At 36.4% G+C, this 18,097-nt stretch overlaps 1 protein-coding gene across 1 annotated transcript in view; it reads right to left on the bottom strand.

Moving 5' to 3' along the window:
* pmela (premelanosome protein a) overlaps positions 1-6,217 on the bottom strand; it is a 55,042-nt gene extending 48,825 nt beyond the window's left edge. Inside the window, exons 1-3 of the mRNA XM_062055783.1 lie at positions 6,037-6,217; positions 1,584-1,679; positions 1,355-1,501 (exon numbers count right to left, since the gene is read on the bottom strand). Coding sequence (XP_061911767.1) covers positions 1,355-1,501; positions 1,584-1,679; positions 6,037-6,094 — 301 coding nt within the window. The 5' untranslated portion in view covers positions 6,095-6,217. The remainder of the gene's footprint in view (positions 1-1,354; positions 1,502-1,583; positions 1,680-6,036) is intronic.
* Positions 6,218-18,097: the final 11,880 nt, after the last annotated feature.

The following is an 18,097-nucleotide window of genomic DNA, read 5'->3' as shown; positions in this document are numbered from 1 at the left end:
ATTCTCCCTTTTCTGTTTACACACTGTGTCTGCTTGTAAGTACTCTGTGTGTGTGCGCTGCCGAACATGCTCCTCTGCTCCTAAAACCAGCAATGTGACATCATGCCCGGGAACCGGTACTTTTCAAACAGAATATAGTACCGTTTTTGTTTCATTAGTCCCGCGATACTATACTAGTACCGGTATACCAAACAACCCTAGTTTGTATGTTCTCTATATCCAACATTATGTATTATTATAACTGATTTTTTTTGTAACACTGTTAATGAATAAAGTGTACTTTTGTCATTATTTCCCATATTTCTGTACAATAACTAAGAATATGAAGTGATATTTGTGCAATACAGATTTAGCTTTATTCTTCTTTGACGTGTTTTCTTGCTACTATATGTTGTATATTTTTTACATGAGGTTTCCAGATCATTTGATCATCTATTATTACACCCAAAAATGTGTCTAACAATTAAAAAACATTGAGGACATCAATTTTTTTTTATGTGGTGTAGACCCGTGTTTCTTAACCATAGGGCTGGGGCCCGTTGTTGGGTTACGAACGCCCCTTAGAGGGCCGCCAAAAAATATGTTTCTTAGCTGTGGTCCGTACTCAGTTGTAATACACTTTTCCACCACATGTGGCAGTAATGATAACATCAAACAAACAGAAGAAGTCTGGAGCTAAAAGTCATAAAAAAGTTTATTAAGCGCAAAAATGATGACTAAAGTGGTGAAGCTGTATTTTAATTTACACTTTAATTTTATTTATAGTGTAGTTACTGCGTAATTATTTGAATGTACATTTATTTTTAATCAGTTTTTATGAGTCCTTTCTTTTGCAGTATATTTAATTAGTATTTGTTTTTGTAATCAGTCTGACCTAAGCCTTGATAATCAACTTTGTGATGAACACATGCTTTCATATCACTTGACAAGGTTTATTCTGTTAAACTGTAGGTAGGTTACATATTATTATTGAATACCTACCTGAGATCGGTAGGTTGTGAGTTCAAAACCCGGCCGAGTCATACCAAAGACTATAGAAATGGGACCCATTACCTCCCTGCTTGGCACTCAGCATCAAGGGTTGGAATTGGGGGTTAAATCGCCAAAAATGATTCCCGGGCGCGGTCACCGCTGCTGCTCACTGCTCCCCTCACCTCCCAGGGGTGAACAAGGGGATGGGTCAAATGCAGAGGACAAATTTTACCACACCTAGTGTGTGTGTGACAATCATTGGTACTTAAATTTAACTAAGTATGCCTTTGCTCCCCTTTCCGTCCATCTCTGCATCCTGGGGTCACGACCATGCGCCATAGTGACACTGTGAGTGTTCATACATGCTGTGGTACCATCTTACCATTAACGGTGCAGTTTCGTGTCCAGACCACCTGCCCGTTGGGGAGCGCCGTCTGATTGGGGGGGAAGTTCAGGCGAATATGGAAGGTGGCTTTGGCTCCGACCAGCGTGGGAGCGTCGTTCTTCAGATCGAATGTGACTTCCCCGCCTTGAAAAGAACAAAAATGTGTTAAGTTCTACTCTCAGAGATCATGTGTAGTGGATTTTCTCAACAGGGTAGCAGTGCTCACCCGCCCAGCAGTTCCTAAACCTTGGGTCCCCCTCCTTCCACACGGGGTACATGCGGGAGTTCCATGACTTGTAACGCGTGAACCGACTGCCAGCATCTGAAAAAAAAACAGGAATTTGATGATAACTTGTCGGACGATGCTTCGGTAAGACTTCCGTAAGTCCGATAAAGACAACTGATGCTTCAGGACTTTGCACTTTGGGGGGTTTGAGGCGCCGGGAGTCACACGACTCGAAATCCCCCACAATCCTTTTCATGTGACCATCAGCTGAGCTCCACCATCATCAGTAAGCTGCAGGAATGAGGGATCGCACACCCCTGCATAACTGTGTGTGTGTGTGTGTGTGTGTGTGTGTGTGTGTGTGTGTGTGTGTGTGTGTGTGTGTGTGTGTGTGTGTGTGTGTGTGTGTGTGTGTGTGTGTGTGTGTGTGTGTGTGTGTGTGTGTGTGTGTGTGTGTGTGTGTGAGGGTTATTTACTGGTCCGTTACATTTCCTTTCAAGGAAGAAGCTGAGCTCTATCTACATGGTTCATATTTTCACCGACTTTAGTGTAGGGTTGTCCCGATACCAACATTTTGGTACCAAAATGGATTTTGATACTTTTCGATACTTTTCTAAATAAAGGGGACCACAAAAAATGTCATTACTGGCTTTATTTTACCAAAAAATCTTAGGGTACATTAAACATGTTTATTATTGCAATTTAGTCCTTAAATAAAATAGTGAACATACTAGACAACTTGTCTTTTAGTAGTAAGTAAACAAACAAAGACTCCCTATTAGTCTGCTGACGTATGCAGTAACATATTGTGTCATTTATATTCTATTATTTTGTCAACATTATGAGGGACAAACAGTAAAAATGTATTATTAATCCTCTTGTTCATTTACTGTTAATACCTGCTTATTTTCTGTTTTAACATGTTCTATCTACACGTCTGTTAAAATGTAATAATCACTTATTCTTCTCTTCTTTGATACTTTACATTAGTTTTGGATGATACCACACATTTAGGTATCGATCCGATACCAAGTAGTTACTGGATCATACATTGGTCATATTCAAAGTCCTCATGTGTCCAGAGACATATTTCCTGAGTTTATAAACATAATATGCCCTCCATCCATTTTCTACCGCATGTTCCCTATGAATTTTTAAAAAAGGAAAAAATTATTTTGTGAAGATAAAAAATATTGATGTAATCATAGTAGTATCGAGTAGATACTCTCTTGTAATTGATATCATTACAGTGGATGTCAGGTGTAGATCCACCCATTACATTTGTTTACATTGGGATGTTAGTGACCCAACGTATCCTCCTACGGTGTGTAGTGAAGCATGTTTAGCTATTCCTCATCCTCCAGTGATAACGATACCTGTAAGAAACGTACTTTATTTGTCGACATGGAGGCGAGGATTAGTGATTTAGAAGTAGCTAAAACACTGCCGACTGTGGCTGGATGTTAGCTGCTAACTAGCTAGCCATGTCTTAAAGGAGTGGTCCCCAACCTTTTTGTAACTGCGGACCGGTCAACGCAGGGGGGGGGGGGGGGGTATGGCCTTTTTTGTATTGATCTATATTGATGTATAATGTAGGAACCAGAAATATTAATAACAGAAAGAAACAACCCTTTTGTGTGAATGAGTATGAATGGGGGAGGGAGGTTTTTTGGGTTGGTGCACTAATTGTAAGTGTATCTTGTGTTTTTTATGTTGATTTAATACAACAACAAAAAAAAATAATTTTTTAAAACATTTTTATTTTTTAATTTCTTGTGCGGCCCGGTACAAATTGATCCACGGACCGGTACCAGGCTGCGGCCCGGTGGTTGGGGACCACTGTCTTAAAGCACCTCTTCCTGAGGGTGTTTCAGTGTTATAACTTCACCTTTATCTTTACTTTTTACACCAAAATGCGTTCATTCTCCCTTTTCTATCCACCGTGTCTGCTTGTAAGTACTCCGTGTGTGTGCGCTGCCGAACATGCTCATCTGTTCCTATAACCAGCAATGTCATGACGTGACGACGGCGTGCCGTCATGCCCTTTAAAAACCTGGGAATCGGTACTTTTTAGAGGCGGTATAGTACCGAATATGATTAATTAGTATCGTGGTACTATATTAGTACCGGTATACCGTACAAACCTACATCAGTGACATTGAGGGGAAATAATTGTCTTTTTGAACAGAATGTTCAAGCACAACAGAATATGTCAAAACTAGATTTGAGTTCCTGCATGGACTTTACTTGATGAAACATCTGAAATGAAGATTTGTATATCCAGAAATTAGCAGGACTTTTAAGATGAAAATAAGTATTTGATTGTGAAAACAAGCGTTATTCAAGAAATGAAATAAAGCATCATCAAAATATTGCGAAATCTTTAAACAAGATTTTTAATGTGGGAAGATTTTAGTTATTTTCTCTATTTTAACATGTTTAAACTCGAATAGAAAAAAAATAAATAATTATCATGTCAAAATTAGTCAGTGACTAAAAATAAGTCAATAGTTCTAAAAACTAAGGACATTTCTGGAACTATTTCTTAAAATCTTGGCAAGTGGCAAATAATTTGCAGTGTGAAAAGTGTCAAATTCCCTATGTTAGATGTTAGAATATGAAAATAAGAGCATGAAATAAAGACAAATAGTTCTCAAAGGTCAGGACTTTTAAGATAAAAATAAATATTTGATTGTGAAAACAATTTGCACTTCTGAAATAAACCATCATCAAAATGTTAAAAAATCTTTAAACAAGATTTTTAATGTGAGAAAAACCAAAACATCTTATTTGAATAGTTATTTTCTCAATTTTAACTTGTTTGAACTTGAATAGAAAAATAAACAAATAATCAAAGTCAAAATTAGTCAGTGACTAAAAATAAGTAAACAGTTGTCAAAACTAGGGAAATTTGTAGAACTATTTTTTAAAATCTTGGCAAGTGGCAAATCATTTGCAGTATGAAAAGTGTCAAATTCTCTATGTTAGAAGTTAGAATATGAAAATTAGAGCATGAAATAAAGACAAATAGTTCTCAAAGGTGAAGAAATAAGTAAACAGTTGTCAAAACTAGGGACATTTCTAGAACTATTTTCTAAAATCTTGGCAATTGGCAAATAATTTGCAGTGTGAAAAGTGTCAAATTCTCTATGCTAGAAGTTAGAATATGAAAATAAGAGCATGAAGTAAAGATACATAGGTGAAGAATCGTTGAACATTCTTCAGGACCAACTTTCTTGTGAGTCTCATCTCTTTAAAGTGGCAAATAATTTGCAGTGTGAAAAGTGTAAAATTCTCTAAGTTAATAGTTAGAATATGGAAATAAGAGCATTTAATAAAATACAAATAGTTCTCAAAGGTGAAAAAATAAGTTAACAGTTGTCAAAAGTAGGAACAGTTCTAGAACCATTTGTTTTTTATCTTGGCAAGTGGCAAATAATTTGTAGTGTGAAAAGTGTCAAATTCTCTATGTTAGAAGTTAGAATATGAAAATAAGAGCATGAAATATAGACAAATAGTTCTCAAAGGTGAAGAAATAAGTAAACAGTCAAAACTAGGGACATTTCTAGAACAATTTTTTAAAATTGTGGCAAGTGGCAAATAATTTGCAGTGTGAAAAGTGTAAAATTCTCTATGTTAGAAGTTAGAATATGAAAATAAGAGCATGAAATAAAGACAAATAGTTCTCAAAGGTCAGGACTTTTAAAATGAAAATAAATATTTGATTGTAAAAACAATTTGCACTTCTGAAATAAAGCATCATCAAAATGTTGCAGAATCTTTAAACAAGATTTTCAATGTGGGAACATTTTAGTTATTTTCTCAATTTTAACTTGTTTGAACTCAAATAGAAAAATAACCAAATAATCAAAGTCAAAATTAGTCAGTGACTAAAAATAAGTCAATAGTTCTAAAAACTAGGGAAATTTGTAGAACTATTTTTAAAAATCTTGGCAAGAGGCAAATAATTTGCAGTGTGAAAAGTGTCAAATTCTCTATGCTAGAAGTTAGAATAGGAAAATAAGAGCATTTAAAAAAAAGACAAATAGTTCTTAAAGGTGAAAAAATAAGTAAACAGTTGTCAAAACTAGGGACATTTCTAGAACTTTTTTTTTTTTTTAAATCTTGGCAAGTGGCAAATAATTTGCAGTGTGAAAAGTGTCAAATTCTCTATGTTAGAAGTTAGAATATGAAAATAAGAGCATGAAATAAAGACAAATAGGTGAAGAATGGTTAAACCTTTTTCATGACCAACTTTCTTGTGTGAGTCTTATCTCTTTAAAGCGTGAAATGTTCCATTTCCCAGCCATCCCTGGGGCTAAGCAGCGTGAAGTCCCACAGAAAACTGAATGAGGGACTTCAGTCACGGTCAGTGCCACACAACTAAGTTCCATAACATGACATGATGCAGAAGAAGAAAGTAGAAGAAGGGCAAACTATTTGACCAACTCACTTTGTGCACTCGCAAACGTCAAGGCCTGCAGAACCAGCAGAACCAGCAGAGTCTTCATCCTGTCTTTGGTCTTGGTCTTGGTCTTGCGTCTCAGGTCCCTCCAACCTCTACGCCCGCTCTTATTCTCCAAACAAAGTCCCAGAGAGACTTTGGAGAAGTTTCCTCGGCCTCTTTAAGGAGCTCCTGGACTGGATTTAACATAACACTTATTGTCCTCCTGATGACATCACTGACAGGCTCCGCCCCTTTTTGCTGATAAACCTAGGTCAACTTTTTTGTTGCACATAAGTTCATCCTCATTGAGTTTTTTTTGTGTTGAATTTGGACTAATTGATTATTAATTAGTACACACCAGCACTTTTTGACACAATTTTGCCACTAGAGGGGGGGCCCGGGGCCCTTGGTTTTATTTATTCACACATATGCTTTTCTACACCAAAATTAATCTATTTAATATTATTATTATTATTCTCCAGATTTTGGTGTGCTCTACCTTCCACATTTTTCACCTGATTCAAATCGTTCCAACTTCAAACTGTTCAGCCTATTCGCGAATCGCAGGCTTTCCCTTGTCAAATTCCAAAAGTTCCCAGATTTCCCAGAATTCCAGGTTTTCCAGGACCTTTTTCCCATTTAAAACGAATTGGCCATTTTTCAAACTTCTACCATTTCCACATTTTTCAACCGATCCAAACCATTCCACCGTCAACACATTCCACTTATCCTGGACATTCAAATTATCATTTTTCCAAGTTCAAAAAAATTCCAGGAATTCCCATTTTTTCAAACCCTTTTTTCACCCTTTTTTATGTTGACTACTTCTTCCACATTTTTCAACCCACTTCAACCGTTTCACCGTCAAAACATTCCTCTTAATCAGGACAAAAAACAACGTGTTTTTTTTAACTGAAAAAATTCCTGCTTTTCCCAAAATTCCAGGAATTCCGTAATACCCTTTCTCAATTAAAAATGTTACTGCTTCAATATTTCTCGACCGATTTGAAAAATTCCAACACCAACTTATTCAGAACATTCATGTTTTTTGGCATTTAAAAAAAATTCCCTGTTTTCCCCAAATTCCCACATTTCCATGAAATTCCCATTGAAATATATAGGACATTTTCCTGACTTCCACAAATTCACACATTTTTCAACTGATTCAAACCATTCCACCTTCAACACATTCAATTCATCCTGGAAATTGAAACAAACATTTTTCCACGTTCAACAAACTTCCAGGAATTGCTGTTTTTTTCTAACCATTTTTAGTGCAATGACTCCTTTCACATGTTTCAACCCATTTCAACCGATCCACTGTCAACACATTCCTCTTAGTCAAGACAAAAAAACAAGTTGGTTTAAGAACTTGAAAAATTCCCGGTTTTCCCGAAATTCCATAATACCATTTTTCAATAAAAAAATTGTTACTACGTCAACATTTCTTGACCAATTTAAACAATTCCAACACCAACCATTCAGAACATTCAAATTTTTTAGCATTTAAAAAAAAAATCCCTCTTTTTCCCAAATTCCCACATTTACATGAAATTCCCATCGAAAAGAATGGGACATTTTTCAAAGTTCCACAACTCCCACAATTTTTATCTGATTCCAACTTCAAAATATTCAGCCTGTTCAGGAATTCTGTGATCCCTTTCAACAATTATACCAAAATTCCCGGATTTCCTAGAATTCACAGTTTTTAGGGACATTCCCATTCAAAATGAATTGTCCATTTTTCACACTTCCACAATTTCCAAATTTTTCAACCGATTCAAACCATTCCACCTTCAACACATTCAATTCCTCCTGGAAATTCAAACAAACATTTTTCCACGTTCAACAAATTTCCAGGAATTGCTGTTTTTTTCTAACCGTTTTTCTAACCATTTTTATTGCGATGACTCCTTTCACATTTTTCAACCCATTTCAACCGTTCCACTGTCAAAACATTCCTCTTAGTCAGGACAAAAAAACAAGTTGGTTTAAGAACTTGAAAAATTCCCGTTTTTCCAGAAATTCTGTAATACCATTTTTCAATTAAAAAACGGTTACTACTTCAACATTTCTTGACCAATTAAAAAAATTCCAACACCAACTCATTCAGAACATTCACATTTTTTAGCATTTTCAAAAACATTCCCTCTTTACCCCAAATTCCCACATTTCCATGAAATTCCCATTGAAAAGAATGGGACATTTTTCAAAGTTCCACAACTCCCACATGTTTTATCCGATTCAAACCGTTACACCTTCAAAATATTCAGCCTGTCCAGGAATTATGTGCTCTCTTTCAACAATTATAAAAAAAATCCCGGATTTCCTAGAACTCCCAGTTTTTAGGGAAAATTCTAATAGAATTATCAATTTTTCAAACTTCCACAATTTCCACATGTTTCAACCGATTCAAACCATTCCACCTTCAACACATTCAATTCATCCTGGAAATTCAAACAACCATTGTGTCCCACGTTCAACAAATTTTCAGGAATTCCTTTCTTTTTTTTTCTTACCTTATTTCCAACCTTTTTTAGTGTGAAAAAAAACCCAAGATGGTTTAAGAACTTGAAAAGGTCCCGTTTTTCCCGAAATTCTGTAATACCTTTTTTCAATTAAAAAACTGTTATTACTTCAACTTGACTTGACAGATTTAAACAATTCCAACACCAACCGATTCAGCTCAATCAGGACATTCATGCTCTTAATCATTTTTTTTAAAAATCCCGCTTTTCTCAAAATTCCCAAATTTCCAGGAAGTTACCATTAAAATGAATGGGACATTTTTTCGAGTTGCCCAATTCAACACATTCCACTCATCCTGGACATTCAAACTAACACTTTCTCAAGTTCCAAACCAAATTCCAGTTTTCCTGGAAATTCAAACTCTTCAACATTCAAACCATTCCAACACTCAAACTATTCTTACATTCATACTACATTCTGTCAGCATTTCACTTCAACTTCAGCATTAAAGCATTCACACCTCATCAAGTATTCAATAATGATATGTAACCTACCTACAGTTTAACAGAATAAACCTTGTCAAGTGATATGAAAGCATGTGTTCATCACAAAGATTATTATCAAGGCTTAAGTCAGACTGATTACAAAAACAAATACTAATTAAATATACTGCAAAAGAAAGGACTCATAAAAACTGATTAAAAATAAATGTACATTCAAATAATTACGCAGTAACTATCAATACAATTAAACTGTAAATTAAAATACAGCTTCACCACTTTAGTCATCATTTTTGCGCTTAATAAACTTTTTTATGACTTTTAGCTCCAGACTTCTTCTGTTTGTTTGATGTTGTCATTACTGCCACACGTGGTGGAAAAGTGTATTACAACTGAGTACGGACCACAGCTGAGAAACATATTTTTTGGCGGCCCTCTAAGGGGCGCTCGCAACCCAACAACGAGTTAACCCTATGGTTAAGAAACACGGGTCTACACCACATTAAACAAAATGGATATCCTCAATGTTTTTTAATCGTTAGACACATTTTTGGGTGTGATAATAGATGATCAAATGATCTGGAAACCTCATGTAAAAAATATACAACATAAAGTAGCAAGAAACACGTCAAAGAAGAATAAAGCTAAATATGTATTGCACAAAAATCACTTCATATTCTTAGTTATTGTACAGAAATATGGGAAATAATGACAAAAGTACACTTTATTCATTAACTGTGTTACAAAAAAAATCAGTTATAATAATACATAATGTTGGATATAGAGAACATACAAACTAGGGTTGTTTGGTATACCGGTATTAGTATAGTATCGCGGGACTAATGAAACAAAAACGGTACTATACTCTGTTTGAAAAGTACCGGTTCCCGGGCATGACGTCACATTGCTGGTTTTAGGAGCAGAGGAGCATGTTTGGCAGCGCACACACACAGAGTACTTACAAGCAGACACAGTGTGTAGACAGAAAAGGGAGAATGGACGCATTTTGATGTAAAAAGTAGAGATAAAGGTGAAGTTATAACACTGAAACACCCTCAGGAAGAGGTGCTTTAAGACATGGCTAGCTAGCTAGCGGCTAAGAGCCATCCACAGTCTGCAGTGTTTTAGCTACTTCTAAATCACTAATTCTGGCCTCCATGGCGACAAATAAAGTAAGTTTATTTCATGTAACATTGTCACTGGAGGACGAGGAATAGCTAAACATGCTTCACTACACACCGTAGGAGGATACAATAGATCACCGGCGTCACAATGTAAACAAATGCCATGGGTGGATCTACACCTGACATCCACTGTAATGATACCAAGTACAAAAGCGTATCTAGTCGATACTACTATGATTACAACAATATTTTTTATTGTCACAAAATCTTATTTCCGTTTTTAAAATTCATATTATGTTTATAAACTCAGGAAATACGTCCCTGGATACATGAGGACTTTGAATATGACCAATGTATGATCCTGTAACTACTTGGTATCGGATCGATACCTAAATGTGTGGTATCATCCAAAACTAATGTAAAGTATCAAAGAAGAAAAGAATATGTGATTATTACATTTTAACAGAAGTGTAGATAGAACATGTTAAAACAGAAAATAGGCCCTGCGATGAGGTGGCGACTTGTCCAGGGTGTACCCCGCCTTCCGCCCGGATGCAGCTGAGATGCAGCGCCCCCCGCGACCCCAAAGGGAATAAGCGGTAGAAAATGGATGGATGGATGGAAAACAGAAAATAAGCAGATATTAACAGTAAATGAACAAGTGGATAAATAATACATTTTTACAGTTTGTCCCTCGTATTGTTGACAAAATGATAAAATATAAATGACACAATATGTTACTGCATACGTCAGCAGACTAATTAGGAGTCTTTCTTTGTTTACTTTTCTACTAAAAGACAAGTTGTCTAGTATGTTCACTATTTTATTTAAGGACTAAATTGCAATAATAAACATATGTTTAATGAAACCCTAAGATTTTTTGTGATAATAAAGCCAATAGTGAAATTTTTTGTGGTCCCCTTTATTTAGAAAAGTACCAAAAAGTATTGAAAAGTAAATTTTGGTACCGGTACCAAAATATTGGTATCGAAACAACCCTAATACAAACACTTTAATTATTGAATCAAAACTATTGAAATTCAACGATGTGGTGCATTAGCAAACAGATACAATGATGTACAAAGCAAACTTTAACCTGCTAGACAAGAAGTTAAAACAATTATTCTCAACAAATGTAACTTAAAACATTTGTATGCACGTACAACACTTATATGAAATGTGTTACATTGTAATTGTGTCTAATAAACTAAACTAATAATCAGTGACAGAGAGTTGCTGACCTGCCCAAAGACGTTTCACTTGACGGCAGCCAGGTGTGCTTGTCAGTCCCGAAAAGGTGTGTGCATATGTGGTGATTGGACGAAACACCTCTAAGTTACGTTGGTTGTTTTGTTGAGAGCGTTGAGCTGTGTGACAAAATTCAAGTCTATTGGACCAATGAAGGTCAGACTTAGAAAATTATCAGCGCAGGCATCACAGTCAGGGTGCGTGTTTGGACAGGTATAAAACACAGGCAGAAAAGTGCGACAGATATATACAGTATGTATATATCTGTTTAAGCGTTTAATTGACCCCACAAATGTGATGCTCCAGAAACTCAATTTGCTCAAAGGAAGGTCAGTTTTGTAGCTTCTGTAACGAGCTAAACTGTTTTCAGATGTGTGAACATGATTGCACAATGGTTTTCTAATCATCAATTAGCCTTCTGAGCCAATGAGCAAACACATTGTACCATTAGAACACTGGAGTGATAGTTGCTGGAAATGGGCCTCTATACACCTATGTAGATATTGCACCAAAAACCAGACATTTGCAGCTAGAATAGTCATTTACCACATTAGCAATGTATAGAGTGTATTTCTTTAAAGTTAAGACTAGTTTAAAGTTATCTTCATTGAAAAGTACAGTGCTTTTCCTTCAAAAATAAGGACATTTCAATGTGACCCCAAACTTTTGAACGGTAGTATATATATATATATATATATATATATATATATATATATATATATATTTCCGTCTTCCGCCCGAATGCAGCTGGGATAGGCTCCAGCACCCATACTTGCCAACCCTCCCGTTTTTAGCGGGAGAATCCCGTTATTCAGCGCCTCTCCCGACAACCTCCCGGCAGAGATTTTCTCCCGACAAACTCCCGGTATTCAGCCGGAGCTGGAGGCCACGCCCCCTCCAGCTCAATGCGGACCTGAGACTGAGTGGGGACAGCCTATTCTCACGTCCGCTTTACCACAATATAAATACGCTTGCAAGTTCCAAAACAAATGGAAACAAGAATTTCAGTTCATCCAGGACAGTTCGAAGGGGAAGGTGTATGTTGCCTGTAAATATGTAGAACAGACTTCTCCATTGAACACGGTGGCCGAAATGATTTCTCAGTCATGAACAGAGAAGTTAAACAGGACAATACTGCCATCTAATGGATAGATAATTTAAGTATTTCTTTTATGTAAATAAAATAAATATATATATATAGCTAGAATTCACTGAAAGTCAAGTATTTCATACATATATATATATATATATATATATATATATATATATATATATATATATATATATATATATATATATATATATATATATATATATATATATATATATATATATATATGAAATATATATGAAATACTCGAGTTGGTGAATTCTAGCGGTAAATAACCACGCCCCCAACCACGCCCCCGGCCCCCAACACCCCCCACCCCCACCCCCCACCTCCCGATATTGGAGGTCTCAAGGTTGGCAAGTATGCCAGCACCCCCCGCGACCCCAAAAGGGACAAGCGGTAGAAAATGGATGGATATATATATATATATATAAAAATGTATTTTCTAAATTTTTAAATGTATTTTCTGCTGCGTCAAAAGTATACATACAGCAATGTTAATATTTGCTCACATGTCCCTTGGCAAGTTTCACTGCAATAAGGTGCTTTTGGTAGCCATCCACAAGCTTCTGGCAAGATTCTGCTTGAATTTTTGATCACTCCTCTTGACAAAATTGGTGCAGTTCAGCTAAATGTGTTGGTTTTCTGACATGGACTTGTTTCTTCAGCATTGTCCACACATTTGGGAAGACCATTCTAAAACCTTCATTCTAGCCTGATTTAGCCATTCCTTTACCACTTTTGACGTGTGTTTGGGGTCATTGTCCTGTTGGAACACCCAACTGCGCCCAAGACCCAACCTCCGGGCTGATGATTTTAGGTTGTCCTGAACAATTTGGAGGTAATCCTCCTTTTTCATTGTCCCATTTACTCTCTGTAAAGCACCAGTTCCATTGGCAGCAAAACAGGCCCAGAGCATAATACTACCACCACCATGCTTGACGGTAGGGATGGTGTTCTTGGGATGAAAGGCCTCACCTTTTCTCCTCCAAACATATTGCTGTTTATTGTGGCCAAACAGCTTAATTTTTGTTTCCTCTGACCACAGAACTTTCCTCCAGAAAGTCTTATCTTTGTCCATGTGATGTCAGATGAAACACAAATTTAGCTGTTTGGCCTGTTTTGGTAACACGTTTTTTGTTTTTTTTAATGCTAGTTAAAAGCTTATGTTTGTATGGAGAAACTGCAATTAATCGCAATAAATATTGGAATCGTTTGACAGCCCTTTGATTAATCACAGGCGATTAATTGCTTGTGTAGTTGAAATTAGCTTAAAAAAACACCATAATATGTTTACACTAATACAATTGTGTTTTCAGAATATCATTCAGGAACGTTTTTAAACGTTTTACTGGAATGCATATCCTTCATTTGAACACATTTTGGATTAATCACGTGTTATCACTGGCGTGCATCATTTGAATTACCTTCCAAAAAGAGCACAATGTTTAGACACAAATGCAATTTTATCATCAGAATGTCAATTTTTTTGAATGTGCTACTTGAATTTATTTGCTGAAAGCGTGCTAACAGTTTGATCTAAAGTCCCGTCAGGGTGTGTTTTGTTCTTTCAGTGGCCGTCAAACCACCTTTTGGACAACCGTGCAGCTAAAGGAGTCAAAAACACTTCCATGCCACATCTTTTCAATCAGCGTTGTTTTTGACGGCCCTACAGAAAACACAAACTTTCTTATAAGTTTTGGGGTTGAGATGATGCCACAAAATATTGCAATTAAACTGGGAGAGATCTCATGGCTGATTGTGAAGTGCTACTTTGCAGATGCGTGTGTCACAAGATGAAAAGGGCAGACTCTGACTCAATAGCATCCTTTTACTCGCTCCTTGTACACCTCGGGCTGTGCTCGCTCTTACACATAGTTAGCAGTGAGGCACGCTTCCTCCGGCAGGCCAAATACTCCCTTTCTTTGGCGTAGTCACGTCCCAAACAAGCACCTATTGATAGTGGAAGTGAATGTCCCACTCTCAATTATTTAGTCACCAGACTTCAAAATACATCCTGTAAGACCTTTGGTACCACGTTGTGTTCAAATGAAGGACATGCATTCCAGTAAAACGTTTAAAAACGTTCCTGAATGATATTCTGAAAAAACTATTGTATTAGTGTAAACATATTAGGGTGTTTTTTTAAGCTAATTTCAACTATACTAATCAAAGGGCTGTCAAACGATTTCAATATTTATCGCGATTAATTGCAGTTTGTCCATATAAACATAAACACGCTTTTAACGAGCATTAAAAAAAAAAAAACATGTTACCAAAACAGGCCAAACAGCTCAATTTTTGTTTCATCTGACATCACATGGACAAAGATAAGACCTTCTGGAGGAAAGTTCTGTGGTCAGAGGAAACAAAAATTTAGCTGTTTTGCCACAATAACCAGCAATATGTTTGTAGGAGAAAAGGTAAGGCCTTTCATCCCAGGAACACCAGGCCTACCGTCAAGCATGGTGGTGATAGCATTATGCTCTGGGCCTGTTTTGCTGCCAATGGAACTGGTGCTTTACAGAGAGTAAACGGGACAATGAAAAAGGAGGATTACCTCCAAATTGTTCAGGACAACCTAAATTCATCAGCCCGGAGGTTGGGTCTTGGGCGCAGCTGGGTGTTCCAACAGGACAATGACCCCAAACACATGTCAAAAGTGGTAAAGGAATGGCTATATCAGGCTAGAATTAAGGTTTTAGAATGGCCTTCCCAAAGTCATGACTTAAACGTGTGGACAATGCTGAAGAAACATGTCCATGTCAGAAAAAAAATAAATTTAGCTGAACTGCACTAATTTTGTCAAGAGGAGTGGTCAAAAACTCAAGCAGAAGCTTGTGGATGGCTACCAAAAGCACCTTATTGCAGTGAAACTTGCCAAGGGACATGTAAGCAAATATTAACATTGCTGTATTTATACTTTTGACCCAGCAGATTTGCTCACATTTTCAGTAGACCCATAATAAATTCATAAAAGAACCAAACTTCATGAATGTTTTTTGTGACCAACAAGTATGTGCTCCAATATATATTAGGGCTGTGAATCTTTGGGTGTCCCACGATTCGATTCAATATCGATTCTTGGGGTCACGATTCGATTCAAAATCGATTTTTTTTCAATTCAACACGAATCTCGATTCAAAAACGATTTTTTCCCGATTTCCTATTCTTTCAATACATAGGATTTCAGCAGGATCTACCCCAGTCTGCTGACATGCAAGCAGAGTAGTAGATTTTTGTAAAAAGCTTTTATAATTGTAAAGGACAATGTTTTATCAACTGATTGCAATAATGTAAATTTGTTTTAACTATTAAATGAACCAAAAATATGACTTATTTTATCTTTGTGAAAATATTGGACACAGTGTGTTGTCAAGCTTATGAGATGCGATGCAAGTGTAAGCCACTGTGACACTATTGTTCTTTTTTTTTTTTTATATATAAATGTCTAATGATAATGTCAATGAGGAATTTTTAATCATTGCTATGTTGAAATTGTAACTAATATTGATACTGTTGTTGATAATATTGATTTTTGTTTCACTACTTTTGGTTTGTTCTGTGTCGTGTTTGTGTGTCCTCTCAATTGCTCTGTTTATTGCAGTTCTGAGTGTTGCTGGGTCGGGTTTGGGTTAGGAATTGGATTGCATTGTTATGGTATTGCTGTGTATTGTTTTGTTGGATTGATTAATTAAAAAAAAAAAAAAACATTAAAATTTTTTTTAAAAAAACATTTAAATATTTTTTTTCTTTTTTAAATATATATTTTTTTAAAATCGATTTTTTAAAAATGAGAATCCATTCTGAATCGCACAACGTGAGAATCGCGATTCGAATTCAAATCGATTTTTCCCCCCACCCCTAATATATATATATATATATATATATATATATATATATATATATATATATATATATATATATATATATATATATATATATATATATATATATATATATATATATATATATACATATATTGATTGATTGATTGATTGATTGATTGATTGATTGATTGAGAAGTTTATTCACATCTTAAAGAATTGAATCCATGTAATGCTTTAAAAAGGCAAATGGATGGCACAAAAAGCCAAAAGGCTTGTTTCCATTGTGGTCCATTAAATATGCATCGTATTTGATACATTCAATTACGTTTAAAAAATGTATACATTATGTACACATACACAGTATACATGTCAGGTGATTTAAAAAATAATATATGCAACAAATGGGGGGGGGGGGTGTATACACTATGTACATATATATATATATATATATATATATATATATATATATATATATATATATATATATACATATATCTATATATCTATATATATATATATATATATATATATATATATATATATATATAGATATATGTATATATATATATATATACACACACATGCGGCCCACACACACACATATTTGTGTATATATATATATATATATATATATATATATATATATATATATATATATATATATATATATATATATATATATATATATATATATATATATACATATATATATATATATATCCTTGATCACCCCCTGGGAGGTGAGGGGAGTAGTGAGCAGCAGTAGAGAGCAGCAGCAGGGGCCGCACCCGGGAATCATTTTTGGTGATTTAACCCCCAAATTCCAACCCTTGATGCTGAGTGCCAAGCAGGGAGGTAATAGGTCCCATTTTTATAGTCTTTGGTATGACTCGGCCGGGGTTTGAACTCATGACAACCATGGGTACTTTAACTTTAACTTAATATATGTATATGATAAATAACGTTCAGTAATTTTTGTTTCCAAGAAGGCTCCGCTTTAGTGGCAGGAGCTATGTGCTCTTGTGTCATCCTTTTGTGTTCCTGATGTTTCCTTCTTGTTTTCATGTGTTTTTTTTGCCTTTTGGTTCAGGACCCTATGGGACTGTGTGACAAGGGGTGGCCTTTTCGTGTCTACTGCGGTGCTTTTTTGTGGTCTTCTGGATCTGCCTCCTGGGAGCCTTTTGGCCATGGAGACCAGCTGCTGGGTCTCTGCCACACCAGAGTCTGTTTGGAGAGACTGGAGGAGATGCGGATGAAGAGACAGGGCTGCGGAGCTGGTGCTGAGCGCCGGGACGGACAAGCTTCACAGTGTCTTGGCTGAATGAGCAGGTATCGGACACCTCGGTCTCCTTAGACGCACCCTCGCTCATCCATGCGGACTGGACACTGGCCGAGAGTTGGTGGGCGGCCGAGGGTGGAGTCGGCTCTGTTGGTTGCTTTGTTGGGTCTGCTCCTGTCTCTGGCCATGCTACCCCCACCCCAGCAGACGATGGCGTGGAACACCACAGAGGCCACCACAGTGTATGTTTTTGTTGTTGTTTTACTTTTGTAGCTGTATGTAGAAGTGGCTGGTTGCATCAGCGCTGCTCTTTTAATGTCTTTAATGTCCTTTGTGTTTGTGGCGCGGTTGGGAGAGTGGCCGTGCCAGCAACCTGAGGGTTCCTGGTTCAATCCCCACCTTCTACCAACCTCGTCACGTTCGTTGTGTCTTTGAGCAAGACACTTCACCCTTGCTCCTGATGGGTCGTGGTTAGGGCCTAGCATGGCAGCTCCCACCATCAGTGT

Source organism: Entelurus aequoreus, linkage group LG01 (genome assembly GCF_033978785.1).
Source record: "Entelurus aequoreus isolate RoL-2023_Sb linkage group LG01, RoL_Eaeq_v1.1, whole genome shotgun sequence".
Classification (NCBI taxonomy): Eukaryota; Metazoa; Chordata; class Actinopteri; order Syngnathiformes; family Syngnathidae; genus Entelurus; species Entelurus aequoreus.
The sequence above is the reverse complement of the archived record's forward strand: the minus strand, read 5'-3'. Positions and strand labels throughout refer to the sequence as shown.